At 42.0% G+C, this 23,134-nt stretch overlaps 1 protein-coding gene across 10 annotated transcripts in view; it reads right to left on the bottom strand.

The window, feature by feature from the left end:
- NXPE3 (neurexophilin and PC-esterase domain family member 3) overlaps positions 1–19,932 on the bottom strand; it is a 48,948-nt gene extending 29,016 nt beyond the window's left edge. Inside the window, exons 1-5 of one of the 10 annotated variants that reach the window (XM_072722245.1) lie at positions 19,574–19,749; positions 18,119–18,219; positions 17,504–17,547; positions 15,459–15,646; positions 12,290–12,594 (exon numbers count right to left, since the gene is read on the bottom strand). In XM_072722245.1, coding sequence (XP_072578346.1) covers positions 12,290–12,382 — 93 coding nt within the window. In that variant the 5' untranslated portion in view covers positions 12,383–12,594; positions 15,459–15,646; positions 17,504–17,547; positions 18,119–18,219; positions 19,574–19,749. Of the gene's footprint in view, positions 1–12,289; positions 12,595–15,458; positions 15,647–17,503; positions 17,548–18,118; positions 18,430–18,516; positions 18,814–19,573 lie in introns of those variants that run through there. The other 9 variants (XM_025989982.2, XM_072722200.1, XM_072722227.1 and 6 more) reach the window with 9 other exon arrangements.
- Between the last annotated feature and the right edge of the window lie 3,202 nt (positions 19,933–23,134).

Below are 23,134 nucleotides of genomic sequence, written 5' to 3'. Positions count from 1 at the left end.
TTACAAGGTATCTGTACTACCAAAGCAGCAGTATGGTATTGATAGCAGATCTGGATTGGTTGTAAGTGCATACTGCAAACTCTTAGGAAATCACTTAAAGAAGTAAAATAACAAATATAATTGATATAGTAATAAAAGAGAGTAAATGGAATATGTAAAATGCCCAATTAAAACCACAAAAGGCAAAAAAAAGAGAAGATAATAAAAACAAGAACATTGAACAGAAAACAATAACAAATATGATAGGCATTAATCTAACTGCATCAATAATCACCCTAAACGTTAATGAGTTAAATGCATCAATTAAAAGAGAAATCGTCAGAGTGGATCAAAAAACAAAAGTCAATTATATGTTGCCTACAAGACACTTGCTGTATCTACCATGGTTAAGTGTACCTACCATCTGCCATCCTACATTATTACAATATTATTGACTATATTCCCTATGTTATATTTTTTGTCTCTGTGACATACATATTTTATAACTGGAAACTTGTACCTCTTAATCCCCTTCATTCATTCTGCCCATTCTCATCCTCCCACTCCCCTCTGACAACTACCAGTTTGTTCTCTGTGTTAAATCTTTTTGTTTGCTCACTTCTTTTGATTATAAATTCCACATATAAGTGAAGTCATATGGTATCCATCTTTCTCTGACTTTCTTCACCAAAATAATACCTTCTAGCTCTATCCATGTTGTGGCAAATGGCAAGACTTCATTCTTTTTTATGGCTAAGAAATAGTCCATTGTGTGTGTGTGTGTGTGTGTGTGTATACACAAACACTACATCTTCTTTATCCATTCATCCATCACCAGACATGTGGGTTGCTTCCATATCTTGGGTATTGTAAATAATGCTGCAATAAACACAGAGGTGCATATATCTTTTTGATTTACTGTTTTCATTTTCTTTGGGCAAGTACCCAGTAGTGGAATTACTGGATCGTATGGTATTTTTATTTTTTTAATTTTTTGAGGAAGCTTCCATACTGTTTTCTACAGTAGCTGCACCAACTTATATTCCCACCAACAGTGCACAAGAATTCCCTTTTCTCTGCATCTTTGCCAATACTTGTTATTTCTTATCTTTTTGATACTAGCCATTCCAAATGGTGTAAGGTTATATCTTAGTGTGGTTTTGATGTGCATTTCCCTGATGAATAGCTATGCTGAGTATTTCCAATGTGTCTGTTGGCCATCTGTATGTCTCTTTTGGAAAAATGTCTATTCAGGTCTTCTGCAAATTTAATTGGATTTTGTTTTTGTTTTTGTTTTTAATATTTTGGATATGAACCCATTATCAGATATATCATTTGCAAATATCTTCCCCCACTTAGATTCCCTTTTTGTTTTGATGGTTCCTTTGTTGTGCAAAAATTTATTCTGGTGTAGTCCCAAAAGTTTACTTTGCTTTGGCTTACCTTGCTTTAGAATATCTATGCATAAATATGTTGCTAAGGTTGATGTCCAAGAGATTATTGTGTGTTTTCTTTTGGGAATGTTATGATTTCAGGTCTCACATTTAGGTCTTTCATACATTTTGAGTTTAGTATGGTTTAAGATAGTGGTCTAGTTTCACTCTTTCGCATGTAGCCATCCAGGTTTCCCAACAACTTTTATTGAAGAGACTTTTTTCCATTGTATACTCCTGCCTCTTTCATCACAGATTAATTGACCCTAAAGACATGGGTGTATTTCTGGGATCTCTATGCTGTTTCACTGATTTATGTGAGGTTTTACTGTTATGAAATTTGGCTTCTTGTCATCAGTTCCTGAAAACACTTCAGAGCCATAAAGGTGAAACAGGTGTCTTATTCAAAACAAGCCTCTTGGAAAGCACTAAGAATGGCAGCTGGCTGCCAGGGGAACCAACCATGATTAGAGGATTGAACCTTTCGGTCCCACCACCTAACCATCTGGGAAGGGAAGAGTGGCTAGAAGTAGAATCAATTGCCAATGGCTAACAACTTACTCAATCATACCTGTGGAAGGAAACCTCCATAAAAACCCAATAGGATGAGGTCTATAAAGCTTCCAGGTTGCTGAACACATGGAGATTCAGGGAGAGTGGTGCACACAAAGAATATGGAAGTTCCATGCTCTTGCCACATACATTGCCCTATGCATCTCTTCCATCTGGTTGTTCTTAAGTTATATCCTTTTATAATAAACCAGTAATCTAGTAAGTAAAATGTATCTCTGAGTTCTGTTGAACCACTCTAACAAATTAACTAAACCCAAAGTGGGGGGTCCTTGGAACCTCTAAACTATACCCAATTGGTAAGAAGCATAGGTGACAACCCAAACTTACAAATTGCATCTAAAGTTGGGGGGGTAAGGAAAGAGTCTTGTAGAACTGAGCCTTAATATGTGGGACACAATGCAATTTCCAGGTTGATAAGTGTCAGAACTGGGTTGAGTTGTAGACTACCCAGATGCCTAAGAATTACACTGTGGTGTGGAAAAATCCCCCACATACACACTGGAAATTGTATGCAGAATCTTTTTAGTACTTAACACAGAAAACTGCATCTAATATTATATAGTGAGGCAAACTGCAAGGGGGAAAAAACCAATAACAAGAGCAAAGCAAAACCAAAAATTATTCTCAATAGCTAGTATTACCTGTTACAAACCACTTAAACAAATGCCTCAGGCTCCCCACCTATGCCAAAACACTTCAAAATCCTATATAAGGTAAATATAAACCCCACACAAAATAAAAAATAACCCCACAATATATAAAGGATTTGTAATGATCTTCTTGGAATCTATATTATTTTCCCTTTCATTTTACACTTACATTTTCAATTAAAAGGATTTCATTAGGAGCCTTCATTTAAAGGAGAACATGGTATTATTTGTTAATTTTAAAAAGTAATAGAGTAGGGCAGCCCGAGGGTGTGATCCTGGAGACCCGGGATCAAGTCTCATGTCGGGCTCCCTATAAGGAGCCTGCTTCTCCCTCTGCCTGTGTCTCTGACTCTCTCTCTCTCTCTCTCTCTCTCTGTGTGTGTGTCTCTCATGAATAAATAAATAACATCTTTAAAAAAATAAAATAAAAAGTAATAGAGGAAAACAAAAATGACTGAAAATGTCCTATTAGCAGAATTGATGTCAGCATAACAGCCTAAGATATTCCTCCTTTTCGTCCCCCTTTCAACAATTACTTAGGCATCTGTCCACAAACAAAAGTGCCTTTATGGGAGTTGTGAGAAACAGAACCATATGCTAAGGGACCCAGGAGTCTCACCCACATGTGCATCTGGTAATAGGCAGACAGACCTCAGCACAGGCTGCAGAAGAGCCAGTGGACCTGCCCCAACTCCTCACGACCACAGTCAGGGAAAACCTGACCTGGGCAGATCCCAGTGAATGAAAACAAATCTGTGGAAAGCCAGCCTTCCTCACAGGGAGAGGTTCTGGCCCACCACTGGTGACGCAGTGCAGCCCCTCCCTCAACACAACACAGTATGGCTGAACTATCTGGGGGCATCCTCTCCCAAAAGGGAAACGGGAGAATAGTGAGTTCATGCTCAGTCCCCTATGCTGTGGAGGGTGCTGCTGAAGAAACCCATCTCTCTCCAGCAACACCCAGAGTACTGAGGCTGGGCCTTCATGACTGGTGGGAGGGAGGAGATCAGGAAAAAGACAAATGAGAATATCCAAAGGCACTGAAGGGACTCAGTTCCTGCTAAATGCACTCAAAACTTTAGCAGGAAGTCGATCCACAAGCCTATAGGATCATCACCTGACAATCTCCCCACTGGGCCCAAGAGCTAAGTGATAAACTCACACCTCCCCCACTCTGCAACCAGCTCCTCTCATAGGTTTCCAACTGAGGTGGCAACTGTAAGTCTGATAGGTGAGTACTATCAGAAAAACAGATTGTTATCTATCGGCAAAGAAGAAACCAGAAACTTGAGTTACAGTGCCACTTTCTGGAAAACAAAAAAAGTTAACAGCAGCTAGCCTGGTGGTTCGTAAGAATCAGAGAAAAGATAAAAGCTTAAGAATTGTGCCACATGAAGAAGCAAAAATGTGGAGAAGATGTTATCCGTATAAGGAGACAACCCAGATACAAAAGGACTAAGAAACAGTTTACCCCGTCTAGAGACAACTAGTATAGATTTGAGGAAGTGTTTGCTACCTTAAATGCAAAAGCAGCAGTTCAAATCTACATGAAAAATCAAGGAAATACACCAAAAGATAATAATAATCGCACAATAACCTAACTCAATGGCACAGAATTTAACAAGCAATCTGATAAAGAATTCAAAATAGCTGCTTAAGAAAATTCAACAAAGAAAACACAATCAACAAAGTACATCAATAAATTGAGAAATCTACAAAGACAGAGAAATCATAAAAAAGAAAACAAATGTAACGAATGCAATGAAAAATGCCATACAGAGCATCTACAATAAAGTAGATCAATGGAAGACATAATAAGTGAGGTGGAAAAAAGAAATTTTGAAATAACCCAATCAGAAATGAATAAAGAGAAAAGAATGAAAAAGAATACAGCAAGTCTACATGACCTATAGGATGACAGTAAATGTACAAATATTAAAATAATCAGGATTTGAGAAAGAGCAGAGAATGAAAAGGGGTCAGAAAGTTTATTTAAAAAGATAATAGCGGGGATCCCTGGGTGGCTCAGCAGTTTAGTGCCTGCCTTTGGCCCAGGGCGTGATCCTGGAGACCCGGGATCAAGTCCCACATCAGGCTCCCTGCATGGAGCCTTCTTCTACCTCTGCCTGTGTCTCTGCCTCCCCCCCACCCTCTGTGTGTGTGTGTGTATGTCTTTCATGATTAAATAAATAAAATCTTTAAAAAGTAAAAATAAAAATAAAAAATAAAAAAATAGCTGCCAACTTTCCAAATCTGGGGATACAATTGGATGACCAAGTCCAGGAAGCTAATAGATCACCCAATTATCTAAATGCAAAAAAACTTTGACTAAGACATAATATGACACTGTCAAAAACAAACACAAAGAATGCTAAAAGTAGCCAGAAAAAAAGACTGTAATTTCAAAGGGACACCCATTTGGCTATCAGCAACTTTCTCAGCAGAAACTCTTAGGGCCAGGACAGAGTGGAATGACATATTCAGAGTGTTGAAAGAAAATAAGTGTTGGCCAAAAATACTGCATCCAGCAAAGTTAGCCTTCAGGTATGAAGGAGAAATAAAGATTGTCTCAGACAAACAAAAGCTGAGAGAGTACATCATCACTAGATCTGCCTTGCAAAAATGCTGAAAAGAGTTAAGCTGAAATGAAGATACTAATTGGTGACACGAGAACATATGAAGGTATGCAACACACACACACAAAAAGTATATAACACAATAGTAAAGAGAAATATATGGTCAGATTTAGAAAACTAATTCTATAATAGATTCTACAAAACTCTAATTCTATAAAAGAGTAGTGTGTTAACCACTTAACTACAGCATAAAAGTTAAACGGAAAAGCATCAAAAGTAACTATAGCTACTACAGTTTAATGAATATACAATATAAAAAGAGGTAAATTGTGACATCAAATATATAAATATAAGAGAGAGAGTAAAAGAGTGGAGCTTTGTATGCTACCGAGGTTAAGTTGCCAAAGGGTTAAAATGGACTGCTTTATCTAAGAGATATTTTATATAAGTCCCATAGTAACTACAATACAACACAAAAACAGAATAGATTCACAAGAAAAAGGAAAAAACAGAGCATACCACCATGGAAAAACACCAATATACAAAAGAAGGCAGAAACAGAGGGGAAAAGAAACTATGAAAATACAAAACAATCAGAAAGCAATTAATAAGATGTCATTAGTAAGTCCCTATATATCAAAAAATACACTAAATATATGTGGATTGAATTCGCCAACAAAAGGCAAATAGTGGCTGAATGGGAAAAAAAAAAAAAAAAAAAAAACCAGACCCAACTATAGGCAGCCTCCAAGATACTTCAGATTTAAGGATACACATAGGCTGAAAGCAAAGAGATGACAAATGATATTCCATCCAAGTAGAAACCAAAAGAAAGAGCGGGTGGCTATATTTATATGAGACAAAATAAACTTTAAGCCAAGAACAGTAACAAGAGACAAAAAAGGTCATTATATAATGATAAAGAGATCAATTCATCAAGAGGATATAATAATTGTAAACATATACCAACCCAACATCAGAACACCTAAATATATTTTATTTATACACACATGTAAATAAAACATTAACAGAACCGAAAGGAGAAATAGACAACAATAAAAGAATAGCAAGGGACTTCAATACTCCACTGTCAGCAGTGAACATCATCCAGACACAATCGACAAGGAAACACTGGATTTGAACCACACATATATTAGATCAAATGGACCTAACAGACATTTATAAGGCAATCCCTATCAAAATTCCAATGGCATTTCTAATAAAAAAATAGAAAAAACAAAATTTGTATGGAACCATAAAAGACCCCAAATAGCAAGAGCAATCCTAAGAAACAAGGATAAAGTTAAAGGTATCATACTTTCTGATTTCAAACTTCACTACAAAGCTATACTACTCAAAACAGTGTAGTACTGGCATAAATACAGAAGAGAATTAAGAACCCAGAAATAAAGCTCCATATATATGATCAACTAATTTTTTTAAGTAATCTATATGCCCAATGTGGGGCTCAAACTCATGATCCAAGATCAAGAGTCATATAACTGAGCCAGCCAGGGACCCCTAGGATCAACTAATATTTCACAAGGCAGCCACAAATATTCAATGGGGAAAGCATAGTCTCCTCAATAAATGGTATTGGAAAAACTGGACAACAAGCAGATAAATGAGTATACCTATTTCTTAAACCATTCAAAATGGATTAAAGACTATGTTACAAGGTCTGATATTGTAAAATCCTATGGTGATAATCAAATTGCAATATATAAATATAAAATCAACACTGCTGCACAACTTAAACCTACATGTTATATGTCAATTGTATCTCAATGAAAAGAAAGAAAAGAAAATCTTTCCTTATCTACTGATTACCTATTAGGAAATATTCCAGCCTCCCTCTCTTCTTTAATTGTTGTAAGGATATGACAAACCATTAAGGATCAAACCATGCATGCTCACAACATACCCCCTTCCTACCCATTTCCTCTCTTCCTCTCCTACTCTTCCTCTTGTTCCTTGGGTAGCCATCCCAGCTACTCAAGATCAACCAATTTCAGTATACAAAATCAAAATGCAGAAATTCTTTGCATTTCTATACACTAACAATGAAACGGCAGAAAGAGAAATTAAGAAAACAATCCTATTCACAGTTGCACCAAAAATAATACAATACTTAGGAATAGGCCTAACCAAGGCAGTGAGAGACCAGTACTCTGAAAACTACAAAACACAATGAAAGAAACTAAAAGATATTCCATGCTCATGGATTAGGAGAATACTGTTAAAATGTCCACATTACCCAAAGCAATCCACAAATTTGATCTAATCTCTATCAAAATATCAACAGCATTTTTCACAGAACTAGAACGAACAATCCTAAAATTTGTATGGAACCAGAAAAGACCCCAAACAGCCAAAGCAACCTTGAAGAACAAAACTGGAGGTATCACAGGGTGCCTGGGTGGCTCAGTCATTTAGGTGTCTGCCTTTGGTTCAGGTCATGGTCTCAGAGTCTCAGGCTCAAGCTCTGCATCAATGGGCTCCCTGCTCAGTGGGGAGTCTGTCTCTCCCTCACCCTCTGCCCCCACCCCCACTCATGCTCTCTCTCCTCTCTCTCTAATAAATGAATTAAAAAAAAACAAACAACTGGAGGTATCACAATCCCAGATTTCAAGATATACTACAAACTGTAGTAATCAAAGCAGTATGGTACTGGCACAAAAACAGACATATTGATTAACAGAACAGAACAGAGAGCCAGAAATAAACCCATGATTATTTGGTCAATTAATCTTTGACAGAGGAGGCAAGAATATGCAATAAGAAAAAGTTTCTTCAACAAATGGTGTTGGGAAAACTAGACGGCTACCTGCAAGAGAATTAAAACGGACCATTTTCTTATATCATACACAAAAATAAATTCAAAATGGATTAAAGACCTAAATAGGATACCTAACCATAAAAAATCCTAGAAGAGAGCACAGGCAGTAATTTCTCTGATTCGAAAAAATATATACCTCCCTCTGTTTACTGCAACATTATTTATAATAGCCAAGATATAGAAGCAACCCAAGTATCCATCCATAGATGAATAGATAAAAAAGATGTAGTACATATATACAATGGAATATTACTCAGCCATAAATAGAATGAAATCTTGCCATTTGCAATAACATGGATAGATGTAGAACACATAATGTTAAGTGAAATATGTCAGAGAAAGACAAATACCATATGATTTCACTTATATGTGAAATTTTTTTTCATATGTGAAATTTAAGAAACAAAACAAAGAAAGGGAAAAAAAGACACCTCCCCCCCCCCAAAAAAAGACTCTTCAATAGAGAGGACAAACAAGTGGTTACCAGAAGGGAGCTGTTGAGGGGTTGGATGAAATAGGTGAGGAGAATTAAGAGTACACATATTGGGATGAGCAGTGAATAATAAACAGAATTGGTGAATGACTATATTGTTCACCTGAAGCTGATAAAACACTGTATGTTAATTATACTAGAATCTAAAAATTAAAAAAAAAGACCAGGTGAATGACCCATGTAGCCCAATCCAAGAATCAGGAGATACTTGGTGCTAAGCCACATGAATTTTATTCACAAATGAAAAAGAAGGCAAAAAATTCAATTTGCTTAAATTTTCCTAAATGACAACTCTATTCTAGGCCAGTGACAAGGACAACCTCAGGGCCTGCCACCTTTTTAGATTCAAAGCCAAGAGGAAACACCACCAATGGTCACTCTGGAGCCACTACCGGTGGTAAACCGGAGTGAACATTACATCCCACATGTTTCACTCTCTGCCTACTGAAAAACAGCACTGTGGTGTGCTGACCTGTCAGCTCGGGGGCAGACCTGACTGATCAAGGCATAATCCCAAATGACTGATCCAGGAATGGGCATGGGACCCAATTCCGGCCTATGAAAATTCAGAAGAGGTTGCTGGAGGTTTCTGGTGGATGCATGCAGCCAAATCCAGACCTGCCAGTGCTCTGGTAACAGCTATCTGAATTTTACTTGCAAATGGAAAAATACAAGAAATCTCTTCAGAAAGTGAAGAGAACAAACTCTCAAACCGGACATGAACAAGGATGCAACCACCTATTGCTACGATGACATCCTACAATCCAGCCATGAAAGAGGATGTCATGGACAAAAACTAACACAAAGGAAGGAGGGCAGAGAGAAGACACAGAAACAGCCTCAAGCGTACCCAACTTACCTCCTGACTCTACTGTAAATGACTAATATTCCTTAATAGGAAAGCCAGCCAGAATTAGGTTTCTTCATTTACAGCCAAAGGCCCCAGAGACTGGTGGTGTTTTCTTATAATGAGAGAAGTATATATATTTAAAATATCAATGAATAAGGAGGAAGAAAACAGGCCATGCTCAGTGAGGGCTTATCAGAGCAAGAGTATTGATCCCCTGTACAACTTTTGCTGGATATTGCTTCATATACCTCCCTTTCATATTATGTGGTATTTTTAATGAAAACTGAGTCTGTGTGTTTTAGAAAATGCTCACTCTCATCACAAGAAAAGCATACTCAGGATCAGAAGCACAGGATGGAAAGGGGACTAAGGGATGGCAGACTGCCAACCTTCAAAGCCCTTCCTGCTCCCCCCATCCCTCACCCGAAACTTCTTTATCAATTATCATCACAGTAATAAACTGAACAGTTTAAAAGTCATGGCAATATTCTCATTTTGGACAAGACGATCTCCTTAGGCAGGGGAAATGTTTTACCGTGCTCTACTGAAAGACCTATTTATTATTTTCAATGTCAGAACTGTCTTAATCGTTTACTACTGCCATCTCCCTTCTCCCTTATGCTTAAGTTTGTTTTGGTGAATAATGAGAGCTATCAGTTGGCATTCAGTCCAGAAGTTTTTGAGAACTAAAGTAGGAATGTTAGGGGAATTTTCTCAAATTCCTTCCTGACTGTAATAACATGAATGATGTGGGACTCTGACCTACCCTCTCAAGTCTCTCTTTCTCCCTTTCCCTGCCTCCTCACCGAACATAGACCCACACAAGTTTCTCTTTTCTCTCTTTGTATAACGAGGCCAAAGAAAGTGGGAAAACACACACACACACACACACACACACACACACACACACACTCACAAAACCAATGAAGATGAGTGCCAAGCACACCTATGGTCCTGAAAGTTACTGCCCCTCTGTCAACCTGCAGGGTCAGCTCCATCTCCCAACCCTGTTCTTCAAAGCTCCTACACGCAAACCTCCTGCATAGCACCCCCTTCCACCTTCCACTTCCTCTACAGGCAAGAACTGCTTCAATGTCCTACCCTCCAGCAGCAAATGTATCTACACTGCCAATCATCATGATAGTTTTCCTTCTTAGGTCAGAGGAAAGAGCACAGTCCCTCCTACAGAATTGATATTAAAATGGTAACAAGAATACCCACAATGTAACATGTTTCTCATCCTACATAAAGTTATAAGTGCCAGGGCACCTGGGTGGCTCAGTGGTTGAGCATCTGCCTTTGGCTCAGGTTGTGATCTTGGGGTCCTGGGATTGAGTCGTGCGTCGGGCTCCCAGCAAGGAGCCTGTCTCTCCCTCTATGTCTCTACCTCTCTGTGTCACTCATGAAAAAATAAAATAAAGTATCTTTAAAAAACAAAAAGTTAGGGGAATGCCCGGGTGGCTCGGCGGTTGAGCGTCTGCCTTGGGCCCAGGGTGTGATCCTGGAGACCCACACTAGGCTCCCTGCATGGAGCCTGCTTCTCCCTCTGCCTGTGTCTCTGCCTCTCTCTGTGTGTGTCTTTCATAAATAAATAAATAAACTATTTTAAATAAAAGTTATAAGCTCCATTTGTGCTCTAGATCCTATTATCTCCTCTCCTTGGTCCATTAATCCTTCTCTTCTCTGGCTTCTCAATTATCACTATCCCCTCAAATTCAAATTCCTCAGACTTCCACTTCTAGCCAGGACAAACAAATCATTACCCTTCCACCTAAAACAACCTTTTTTAAAAAAAAGGCCAGAATATATGAAAAAATGATTTTCCAGACCCTGGACGTTAGACCACAAAGGATAGTGATGCCTGAAAGATGGGAAATACAGGAAGTGATCCTTTGCTTACAGCCTTGAAAGCATTTCCAGTCTGAAGCATAGAGAGAAGATCCCAGGTGGAACCTAGTCAACTACTCAAGCTGAAGAGATGTGGCTGAGTCTTAATAAACCAAGGTGAATCCACAGGACAGAGTAGCAGGAGGAGAGAAGTCAGGAGATGTACAGAGGGTCCCACTCGAATACTGAACGGAGTACTGGAGGGCCCAAGTGCCTGATGAAACTATTGGAGGCTGAAGGAAGAACCACCTGAGAGCATGAAAGACAACAGTAATCTGAGCTCCCTTGGGGCTGGAATGTTTGCGGACACAAACATTCCATGGATAGCAAAGCCCCATAGGCAGAGAAACACTGTAATTAAGCTAGAGCTGCAACCTATGAAGTATCAAAGACTCACAAAAGTAAAAGAACAGCATCATTTTTTATAGAATTACTCCATAAATTTTGGTGACGTATGAGAGGCAAGAGCAAGGGAAAGGGGAATACCACTAAATTCCTTCCTGATGCCAAGCACTGGAAACGGTTCAATAAGACACAGTCCCGGCCCCGGTGGGCCATTCCATAGTCTTCAGAACAGATTCATCAACTTCCTCCTCTGAATACTCCTTCAGCTTTTGGCCAGGAGTCAGCTAAAAGTTCCCCTCCTTGAAAAAGCTTTCCTTCACCTCTCTAACTACTACAGAGTAGCCCGCTTTCCTTTCTTCACAGTACTTTTCACAATTTCTAATTATCATTTATTATTACTGTATGACTATGATTACTTACTGTTTTCTCCCATGCACAATTAGAATATGAGCTCCATATATGAAGAAATCATGTTTGTCATCTTCACCACCGTACCCTTTGTGACCACCATGGTCTATAACCACTGAAGGGACTCTAACTTACTGAATGAAAACAAGAGCTATGACCAGGATAAGTTTTCCGATGGTAACATTTCCCAGGCTAGTTTGCTCCAAATCCTTAGATTTGGTTCCCTTAGTTACAAAGGAGTATACAAAGTACTCACCTCAACCTGAGTAACATTGATGACCAGCACCACCACCATCAACACTGCAAGCAGACAGCAGAAAAGCCGTAGTTTGAAGAAACTGATCCACATTGTCTGGCTGTGTCTTGATCACCCATGGCCGACGTCATGCTACCTTCACTCCTCAAAACTCCATTTCTTTGTTCTTCTGATTTGCAGGTGAGCTTTAGTTTTGCAGGTGAGCTTTTAGTTTAATTTGCTTCTTTTCTGCTAGTATCAGTAAGAGTTCTTTGTATGGAGGAGAAGCTGGGGTTGATTTAAGAAGTACATTCTTCAAAGGACTCCTTCAAAAAGGGAAGATGAGAATACACGTCATCAGCTGCAACAGCCTAGTGTGTGCTAAGAGGAAAGACGCTACATTTCCTCTTCAACCCTCTCAAAGGCCCAAAGTCATGACGAGAAAGCAAAGAGCAAGAGCATAGTAAAATCTGTTCCATATCCAATTTGCTCAAACCCAACCCTAGGCTTCCATGTAAATAGAGTGATATTTGTCCTACAACCTATTTAGGTTTTAACTTTTAAGAATACAGAGAAGAACATCTTCAAACTCTTAGATATAGAAAATTAGAGTCACTCTTAAATTTCTAGAGGTCTAAGTAAATAAAATCATTTCCCTTCCCTTATGGTTCAAGTTATATAATACCTCTAAAGTAATTATATTTTATCAGCATTAAGAGAAAACCTCATGATTTTATGAGAAGTTCTGGGATACTGTGCAAACCATCCTGACCTCCTCTAGAAAACAAGGAGGAGTGTCCCCCTGCACAGCAGAATACGTGAAATACTCTGGATTTTCAGCTCCCCACCACATATATAGAACTGATAATGCTCCCTCAGCTGGGTAACAGGGCACAGGAGGGAAGACACTTGCCTTGGAGATATAGGAAAGAAAAGCTAAGCCTGAGGATTAAGAGGAGATACAAATCTTTCATCATCTCTGCCAGAGGGAGAGGACTTCAGAGCCTGCCACTCCTAACTGTTCTCCCATATAATGATTTCAAAATGCTGCTCCCAGTTGTTATTTTGGTATATGTAAGCAGAGAATGTACTATTTTTTTTTTTAGGATTTTTTAATTTATTCATTTGAGAGAGAGAGCACAAGCGGTGGGGGGGGGGGAGAAGAGGCAGAAGGAGGGGGAGAAGCAAGCTCCCCACTGAGCAGGAAGCCCCACGTGGGGCTCGATACCAGGACCTGGAGATCATGACGTGAGCCAAAGGCAGATGCATAACCAGCTGAGTCATCCAGGTACCCCAAAAGTACTAATATTTTGTTCCTAGCTTGGCTTTCCATAGGGGACAGGGTGGAGAAGATGAAAGGGTGCATAATTATGGTACAGCGGACCACTGAATACCTCAACCGCACCAGCACTCCCTGCCGCTGTGTACTGGACCTGGCAAGCCATCCTATTCCCTCACTCTTCCACACTGTCTAATCCATTCCCATGCCGCAAGAACCACAACTCTCTCTCACCTCCACTTTATAAAGAAGACGGGGCTAGGCTATTCTAACATGCTCTCCATCCTCAGAATTGCCACAGCCCTTTCTTCTCATTTCTCTTCTCAGTGTTTTCACTCCTCTGTATTTGTATGTATTTCCTGTCTCCCCAACTAGACTAATACCAAAAACGACTATTTAAAACACACACGTGCGTGCACACACACACACACACACACAGAAAAACTAGGGGCACCTGGGTGGCTCAGTCAATTAAGCATCCAACTCTTGGTTTTGATTCAGGTGGTGATCTCAGGGTCATGAGACCAAGCCCACGTGGGGCTCTGTGCTCAGCATGAAGTCTGCTTGTCCCACTCTCTCCCTTTGCTCCTCCCTCTGCTCTCAAGCTCTCTTTCTCAAATAAATAAAATTTAAAAAAAAAAAAAAAACAGAAACCATGTATCAGAGAAAAAGCAACTTAATAACAATATAACATTCTTTGATTCCCTCATAGTACCTCCCCCCTTACATGATATACGTTGATTCAACAATCTACACAACAAATAATTATGGAGGCCTACTCTGTACCACACACTGCACTAAATGCCAAAAATTCCCATGGAAAAGCTTACACTCATATTAGGCAAGAGATAGTTCCTCTCCTAAATTAAATAGGAATAAATCCACCACTCCTGGCCACCTCTACAGGGATACCAAGTACTGTGAAAGGCTGCACTTAACCATTTGATCACTCCTCAACACTGGCCCTCTCCAACACCCAGGCACACACTCACCCCAAAGTGCCTGTAAATTCTGGAAAGAATGGCTGTGAACTAGAAGAAATAACTCTTGTCATCAGGGCCCAACTGCTCCTCTGCAGAAACCCTTCTCAAGGAGTTGGCCATAAAAACCATAGGTTTCCCTCATGCCCAGAGAAGGAGAAGACCAAAGGTGATACTCCACAGAGATTCAGCAGCACCATAGTAAGCACGGTCTGTGTACCATGGAAACGCCAGCAGCTGAGAGAAGCTCACTGTTATTCAGAGCCACGTAGCAGCAGCAGTCAGGGGTGCAGAAGGATGCCAAGGGCAGCAGACTCTAGAGCTACAGGAACTATAGGGAAATAGACAGCAATGCAAATATGCAAGAAGCCTCCCACAGCCAAGGACTTCTACTGAAAATCATCATTGGAGAGTCATGCCAAGGAAAGACCTGACTTCCTGCTGGGAGCAAAGAGAGCACTGAGTTTTGAGAGACCCATTTGTACATCTAAGTAGATGTGGCTGGAAGCGCACTTAGACCTCTTGAAAAGACATATATTAAAATGTTGATAGTTGTCACCTCTGCACGGTTTTTTTTCTCCTTAGTCTTTATCTTTCTGTCCTAACTTTTCACCAGGAAATAAAAATTACAGATATAAAGAAAAAAGCAAGTTTCTAAAAGTAATAATTAAAGATAAGCCATAAGGAGAAACAGAGCATTAAACCAAATACAGGAAAACAATTCAAAATGAAAAATTTCAAAGTTGAAGGAAGAAATCTCTAACCATTCTCTACTATTTTTCTACAAACCTAGGCATTTTAAGTTTATTTGCAAAGACAGCAGGACAATATCACTTGAGATATTGAGTAAAAACAAAAGGGTTAGATGGGAATGACTCTAACAAAAAATTTCCTAAATCAACCAAAAATAAAAATATATAACGTGATTTACCTTTTTTTTTAAATGTCCAGTTCCCAAGGAGAGATGCTTATTAGAACTAAGAAATTAGAGCTTACATCTAACTTTCCTTCCAGTGTAAAGTCCTGAATTCAAGCAATCGTGAAAGCAGCACTTATTCTTGTCTTGCCATATTCAAATCATAGGTTGATACTTTTTTCATTTGTATACCATTCTTCCTTCTACAACAGGGATAAACACATGACACACAGGTTAAAGATACTGAAATTAAGGAAAACATATTTGAAATCAAGAGTATACCAAGATGTACACAGATTTTGGTATAACATAGTAGGAAAAACATTTCCTTTACTACTAATAAAAAAATAACTGGATATTTATATATGTGAACTTAAATATGGCAAGTCATGCCCAGACCTAAGCTGAAGGTCAAAACCTTCTAAGTAGCATTATAACTGGAAAAAATAAATAAATAAATAAATAAATAAATAAATAAATAAATAAATAAGATAGAAGCACCCTATGTTACTTTTTCTTAAAGACTAGAATAATCATGTACTTAACAACCCATCCTACCACAATAGAAAACAAGACAGATCCAAAAGTTGTGATTACTCCAGGAGAAATTTAAATTTGAGCAGTCCGATTTTCAAATCTTTCTAATCTGCCAGTCCACCACTTAGTCATGCTTCATATTTAGGTTTGAAGGACAAGCAAAATGTAAAATGCATGGTCTGTTGGGTCTTTCACCAAAGCTTATTAAGACAACTTACCGGGGGTGCCTGGGTGGCTCAGTCATCTGAGCGCCTACCTTGGGCTCAGATCATGATCCCAGGGTCCTGGAATCAAGCCCCATGTAAGGCTCCCGCTCAGTGGGGAGCCTGCTTCTCCCTCTCCTCCCTGCTCATGCTCTCACTATCGCTCTCGCTATCTCTGTCTCTCAAATAAATAAATAAATAAAATCTTAAAAAAAGAAGACTACTTACCAGCCAACCTAACTTCCTTATGACCTATCCTAACAACCACAGGCTACCTCTCTGCACCTGTCTTCCTGTCCCATCTTGCGAATCACAGTGATTGCTTACATCACCTGGAATTAACATCAATGAGACAGTTGAGTTCAGTACTAAAAAGAAAATTAGGCAGCAAACCCATGCCCTAGGGAACTAAAGTTCTTGGACAACCATTTAACAAAGACAATAATGTACTAGAGGATAATCACACATCCAGTTTCTGGGACAGTTCCCGTCCTAAATACCCTGAACTGCTATCCACATAAATGTAATTGTACTTATCAGACCAAGTGTCTAGAATTTTAACTCAGAGTACAAAGACTACTTCACAAAAGACAATCAGATTTACATGGACAATACCCAAATTTAAATATTTATATATCAGGGGAGCCTGTGCGACTCACTCAGTTAAGCACCTGACTCTTAATTTCAGCCCAGGTCATGACCTCAGGGTTGTGAGATTGAGCCCCACATTCAGGCTCCATGCCTCCCCCAAATTTATATATTAAACTTTCCAAATTGCAGCTACAGAACTCATAAATACAGAGAACAAACTGCTGGTTGCCAGAGGGGAGGGGAATCAGGGGGATGGGCAAAATAGGTGAGGAAGATTAAGAGATACAAACTCCCAGTTACCAAATAAGTTAGTTATGGGGATGCAAGTATAGCATAGGGAATATAGTGAATAATACTGTAATAACTTTGTGTGGTGACAGGTGATAACTACACTGATCATGGTGATCATTTTGTAATGTATATAAATGTCAAATCACTCTGGTATACACCTGATACGAACAGAACATTGTATGTCAACTGTACTTCAATAAATAAATAAATAACAAAGAGCAGGTACATTTCATAAGGTGCTGGGTAAGATCTTGAAACTTAACCAGGATCTAGAGAAAGAACTGGAGACCTATCCAAGAACATGACAATGATGGGTCACCAAGTAAGGTCCATCTCTGGACGAAGAAGCAGCACAGCAAAAGTGTGCAGGACTTGTTTCCCCTGATTCCATTTCTCTTTCATTTATCCCCACTTCACACACCCAAAGTGCTGACTCACCACCCGGGCCTTCCCTCGCCCTTCTTCCAAAGCAGCACCCCATGCTTTCACGGGAGGAGGGAACGAGAAGGAAACAAATCAGTTAAATAAGTCAGAGGGCGGTAAATGCTGTAAGAAAAAAGTAGGGCACAGTGATAGCCTGTGTTCTTTAACCTGGCATGCACATTAATATCACATTAATATCATCCTGTGAGCTTTTAACAATGCCAATGCTTAGACTAGACCCAACTAGCTGAATCAGAAGCTGTGGGATCAGGACCCAAAAAAGAGCTTTTTAAAAAGGGTCTCCAGGAAATCCCCGGGTGACCCAGCGGTTGAGCGCCTGCCTTTTGTCCAGGGCGTGATCCTGGAGACCAGGGATCAGGTCCCGTACCGGGCTCCCCGCATGGAGCCTGCTTCTCCCTCTGCCCGTGTCTCTGCCTCTGTGTGTGTGTGTGTGTGTGTCTTTCATGAATAAATAAATAAAATCTTAAAGAAAAAATTAAAAAGGTCTCCAAATGATTATAATATGCAGCCAAGTAGGGGAGCCACTAGTATGGGGTGGCCGGCGGTGTTAAATTGGTAAGAGCGGGTCAGCGCCGGCCTTTCCAAAAGGATCTCTGAATTGTCACTCACGCTGAGTCCTCGGGACAATCTGAGCCGGGGTGACGGGGAAAGCCCCCTCACTTCGGTCGTCTATTCCTTCATCTCCTTTCTCAGCACGCGTCAGGCCGAGGCTGTGGAGAGAAGAGGCCCAGCGCGGTCACGGGAGCGCCGAACCCACCGCCGCGGAGCCGGAGCGTGCGGCCGCCTCCTCGGCGTCGTCAGGCGCTGGCGGCGCCGCCCGCCTCAAGCACAGCCCGAGGCGCCGGCGACCAGCGCCCGGAGGAGGGGAAGGCCCCTGCGCCGCGTGCTGCTTCATCTTTGGGAAACGGGCAGCAACCCTCCTGCAGAGCAAATCGGGGCAAGAGAGGAAAATCTCACAGACGATGACCCACAACACTCGGTAAGTCCTGACAGCGCGCGCCACTTACCTCCGCGCCCGCGGCCTGGGATCCCGCGGCGAGGGCCACCGGCCAGGGCGCCCCCATCACCCCCGGCGAGGTCGCTCGCTCGGCCCCCCGCGACCGGAGCCCGGGGCCCGGGGCGTCAGCGCAGGGACGCCGGGAGAGGTCGGCGCGCGACGGCGTCGCCGGGCAAGTGGCCGCGGACCTCGGCAGCGGCCCCCGCGCGTCAGGGGTCGGCGCGCGCGGAGCCGGGGTTCTCGGGCCCCCGCCCGGCGCCTGCGCACAGCCGCGCCCCCCGCGCTCCCCGCGCTCCCCGCGCTCCCCGCCGGGCGCAGCCGTCCGCGGGGCTCCCTCCGGCCGCCGCGCACCCGCACGCGCGAGCCCGGCTTCCTGGCCCCGCGCGCCTCCTCACCCCCGACCCCCGGCTCCGATTGGTCGAACGCCGGGAGGGGCGGGGCGAGGGCGCCGAGCGACAGCGGCGGGCGCCGGCCGCGGGGGGCGGGGCCGCGGGGGGCGGGGGGCTCCGGGGGGCTCCCGCCGGGGCGGGGGGCGCGGTCCTCGCCCGGAGCCCGGAGCTCTGGCCCGCTCGGCCCCGCTGCTGCCGCCCCCGAACTCCGGGCTTTGCCGGGGACCGTCTGTTCCAAGGCTTTGTTGTCGTCGCCGAGAGCGGTGGCGCCGGAGAAGCCGCGGCTCGCGCCGTCTCGGCCGTCTGTCTCCTCCGCTGGAAACGCGGCCACGCGTGAGCGCCGAGCCGGCCGCCCGCCCCCGCCTGCCCGCCGCCCGCCCCCGCCTGCCCGCCGCCCGCCGGGTGCTCGCGCTGCCCTCTAAGCCGCCCGCGTGCCTTTTACTCCCCGCCGCCCCGGGGGGTCCTGGCTCGGACCTTCGTCTACGCAGAGAAACGTCCCCAGGGCGTGAGTTCCGGGGCCGGCAGGAGTCCTGGAGGAGGCAGAGGACCTGCCCCGGAGCCGCGGGTAACGGGGTGCCTGGAACTTACCCGAGCCAAACGCAGACTCTAAACACAGACCTGCCCCCAGACCGTCACCTCAAGGTTGAAGAAGAAAAATCAATACAAACCGCAACTCACCTTGATCATTTTTGCACTGAGTGACCCCGGTGGAGGCTTTCGCGGCAGGGCTGCACGCACGGGGCGACTAGGCCCGGGGATGGAACAGAGTCGGAGCCCGGGGCGCTCTTCTGGAGAAGCCGCTTTTCTCCTTCCTTGGGAAATTCAGCCTCCCAGGCCCTGGCTTCGGCTCCCTCTGTGCCAGACGAAGAGCCCCGCTGGATAACCGTGGCTAGGTCCGACCTCCCAGCGCCGCATCGCTCGTCATTCACAGTCCGGCTGCCTGGCACGTGGCAAATGCTAAAACAGGGTCCACCGACTTGTAGGTCGTGGCTTCGGCGCGGGAGAGACCCCGTAACCCCATTCTCACACAGGCACTCATAACCCCGAGGCATTTGGGTCATCTTACATGTATACAGTCATTACAGCCACAAGCAAGAATCACCAGGACCAGAGAAGCCTGCCTGTCACTACTAGATACTTTATTTTTTATTTTTATTTTTTTGATACTTTAAAATAAGTGCAAAGTCACCACACTCCCAACAACAACAACAAAAAAAAATGCCATCATTCAGAAAATATGCAATTTGGGTCTTAGCCTGACCTGGGCCCAACACACAGCTTTGCTTCTTCCTAGCAGTGTCATCCTAGGCAAAGTACTTACCTTCTCCGGGCTCAGTTCCTCAACTGTAAATTAGGGGCAACACTACCTGCACTTAGGAATAAATAAAGTGACAAATGAGAAATTCCCTAGCACATTGTCCCTAATCTCTCCCTCTTAAATTCCCTATCTCAGGTTATGACACAGCATAAGGAACTTCTGAATACTACATTTATGATAATCTAACTTTGAAAGCTGGAAAAAAATGAGGATGTGAGATTTGGTATGTCATAATACAAAACCAAAGGAACTGTTCATTGCTGACCTATTTGCAAAAAAGTTTAGATGCTAATGGTTCAAAACTCGATTTCTCTAAGCAAACAAAGCATGGGGGCACCTGGGTGGCTCAGTCAGTTAAGCATCTACCTTGGGCTCAGGTCATGATCCCAGGGTCCTGGGCCATGTCTGGCTGTCTGCTCAGCAGATAGCCTGCTTCTCCCTCTCTGCCTACTGTTCCTCCTCCTCTCTCTCTCTCTCTCTCTGTCAAATAAATAAATAAAATTTTAAAAAAGAAGAAAAGAAAAGAAAGCATGGATCTTAAAGTTAGATAAGCAAAAAAAACAAATTAAGCCTATTTCTGATGTAGCTACCCTGGGGAATGTTTACCAGCAATCTGGCTTCATCTCTGATGAAGCTTGGGGCACAAGAACTTCTGAGCCCATGTCAATTCCTGATTCAGTTCCTTTGCTTCTGAACCCTTTGAAAAAGTGTCTAAAAGCCCCTCAAATGCATTCTTCAAAATAAATGATTACAGTCACATTAGGTACCAACCCCCCTAATCCCAAAACACCATAGACTATGAGAAGATGCTGCCAAGGGTAGGAGACTAGAAAGGAGATATTTGGTGCCTGTATTAGTCTGTTCAGGCTGTCATAATAAAATGCCATAGACTAGGTGGTCTAAACAACAGAAATTTATTTTCTCACAGTCTGGAAGCTTAAAGTCCCAGATCAAGGTGTCTGGTGATTCAGTTCCTGGTGAGAGCTCTCTTATTGGCTTATAGATGAACACCTTCTCACTGTTTCCTTTTTTTTTTTTTTTTAGGAACTGTGTGAGATGCCTGGGTGGCTCAGCTGGTTATGTGTCTGCCTTTGGCTTGGGTCATGTCAAGACCCAGAATTGGGCTCGCCACTCAGTGGGGAGTCTAATTCTCCCTTTCCATCTGCCTCTCCCCCCCCACTTATGCTCTCTTGCTCTTTCCCTCAAATAAGTAAAATATTTAAAACTAAATAAATAAAAATAAAAGGAACTCTGTGCCAGGAACTAGGATACAGGCACTTGGAGGCCTCAGGAGCTCTGCTGAGCAGTGCAAAGGAGTTCTCCTCCTGCTACTTCCATATCTGGTCTTTGAATTCTTCTCGCTGTGTTGATCCTCCTTCTCAGGTGGCCATAGCTCCCTCTTCTGCTGTATAGCATAGTCCTTAAACCACCTGGCCTGTTTGGCAATCTAGAACATAGCCCCAGGGAAGGTGAAGTAGCATGTTTTGAAATACGTCCAGCTTCACCCCCATCTTGTTTCTCCATCCTCTTCCTCTTATAAGGATATCAGTCTTATATCTTATAAGGATATCAGTCTCATTGGATTAGTGCTCCACCCTTATGACCCCTTTTAACCTTACTTGCCTCTTGCTGAGAAAGGCAGTCTCATGCATGCAGTCTTTCATAATATGACCTTGGCTTGGAACACTTCTTTACCAAGAGATGAAAGAGTCCTCCCAGCTTGTGCCAGATATTTTGCCCTATGTGGGACTTTGTGTATTCCTTTATTTTGTTTAAGACACCTAAGAGTTCTTTTACCTTTCCACCATGTGAGGATACACTAAGATGGCCATCTGTGAACCAGAAAGCTACCCTCACCAGCCACTGAATCTGCTGGTACCTTGATCTTGGACTTGTCAGCCTCCAGGACTGTGAGAAACATATTTATGTTGCTTATAAGCCACTCAGTCCATAGTATTGTTCGGGCAGCCCAAATGGACTAAGACACTTATACTATCCACTCAAAACAGTTTTCCAAGGTTACTTAGGTCATTTTCCTTTTTCTTAGACCATTCAGTGAATTTATGTCGTACACCTAATGCTTAGATTCAATTGTCATAGTCTATACTCCATCATAAGATCCCCTGACATCCTACTTGAAATTTCGGGGGTAAAATGTACATGTAAAAAACTTTAGTCTTTGTGTACTATTCTATTAGTTTTAAAGGTCAGTATGTGATAAAGAGGTCAATTCATCAAAAATATCTAACAATTGTAAATATTTAGGCATCCAACATCAGATATATTACCTAAATATATAAACCAAATACTACCAGAACTAAGAGGAGAAATACAAACCAATATAATAATAGTTGAAGACTTTAATATTCCATTCTCAACAATGAATAAATTATCCAGAGAAGCAATAAGGAAACAGGCTTAACACTACAGACCAAATGGATCCAATAGACACAAACAGAACATTCTGTCCCAGAGCAGCAGAACACGTTCTTCTCAAGGGCACATGGAATATTTTTAGGATAGATCATGTGAGGTCACAAAACAAGTCTCAACAAATTAAGGAAAATAAAATTACATTGAGTATCTTCCAACCACAGTGAAATGAAGTTAGAATTCAATAACAGGAGGAAAACTGGAAAATTCACAAATACATGAAAATTAAACACATTCCTGAACAGCCAATGAATCAAAGAAATTAAAGGGATATAAAAAACATTTTGACAGTTGAAAATAAAAAGGCAAAATATCAAAATTTATGGGATGCAGCATACTTCTCAGAATTGTCAACTATATTTAAATTTAAAAATTTTAACTTAAAAAGAGCATCAGAGCAGAAGGATCTATAGTCTAAGGGGCAGAATAAAGGGGTAAAAAGGTATGCAGGGAGGGACTGATAACTGATAGATGGTCAGACTTGTGAA

Source organism: Vulpes vulpes, chromosome 1, assembly GCF_048418805.1.
Source record: "Vulpes vulpes isolate BD-2025 chromosome 1, VulVul3, whole genome shotgun sequence".
Lineage (NCBI taxonomy): Eukaryota > Metazoa > Chordata > Mammalia > Carnivora > Canidae > Vulpes > Vulpes vulpes.
This window is presented reverse-complemented; position numbering and strand designations above follow the sequence as displayed.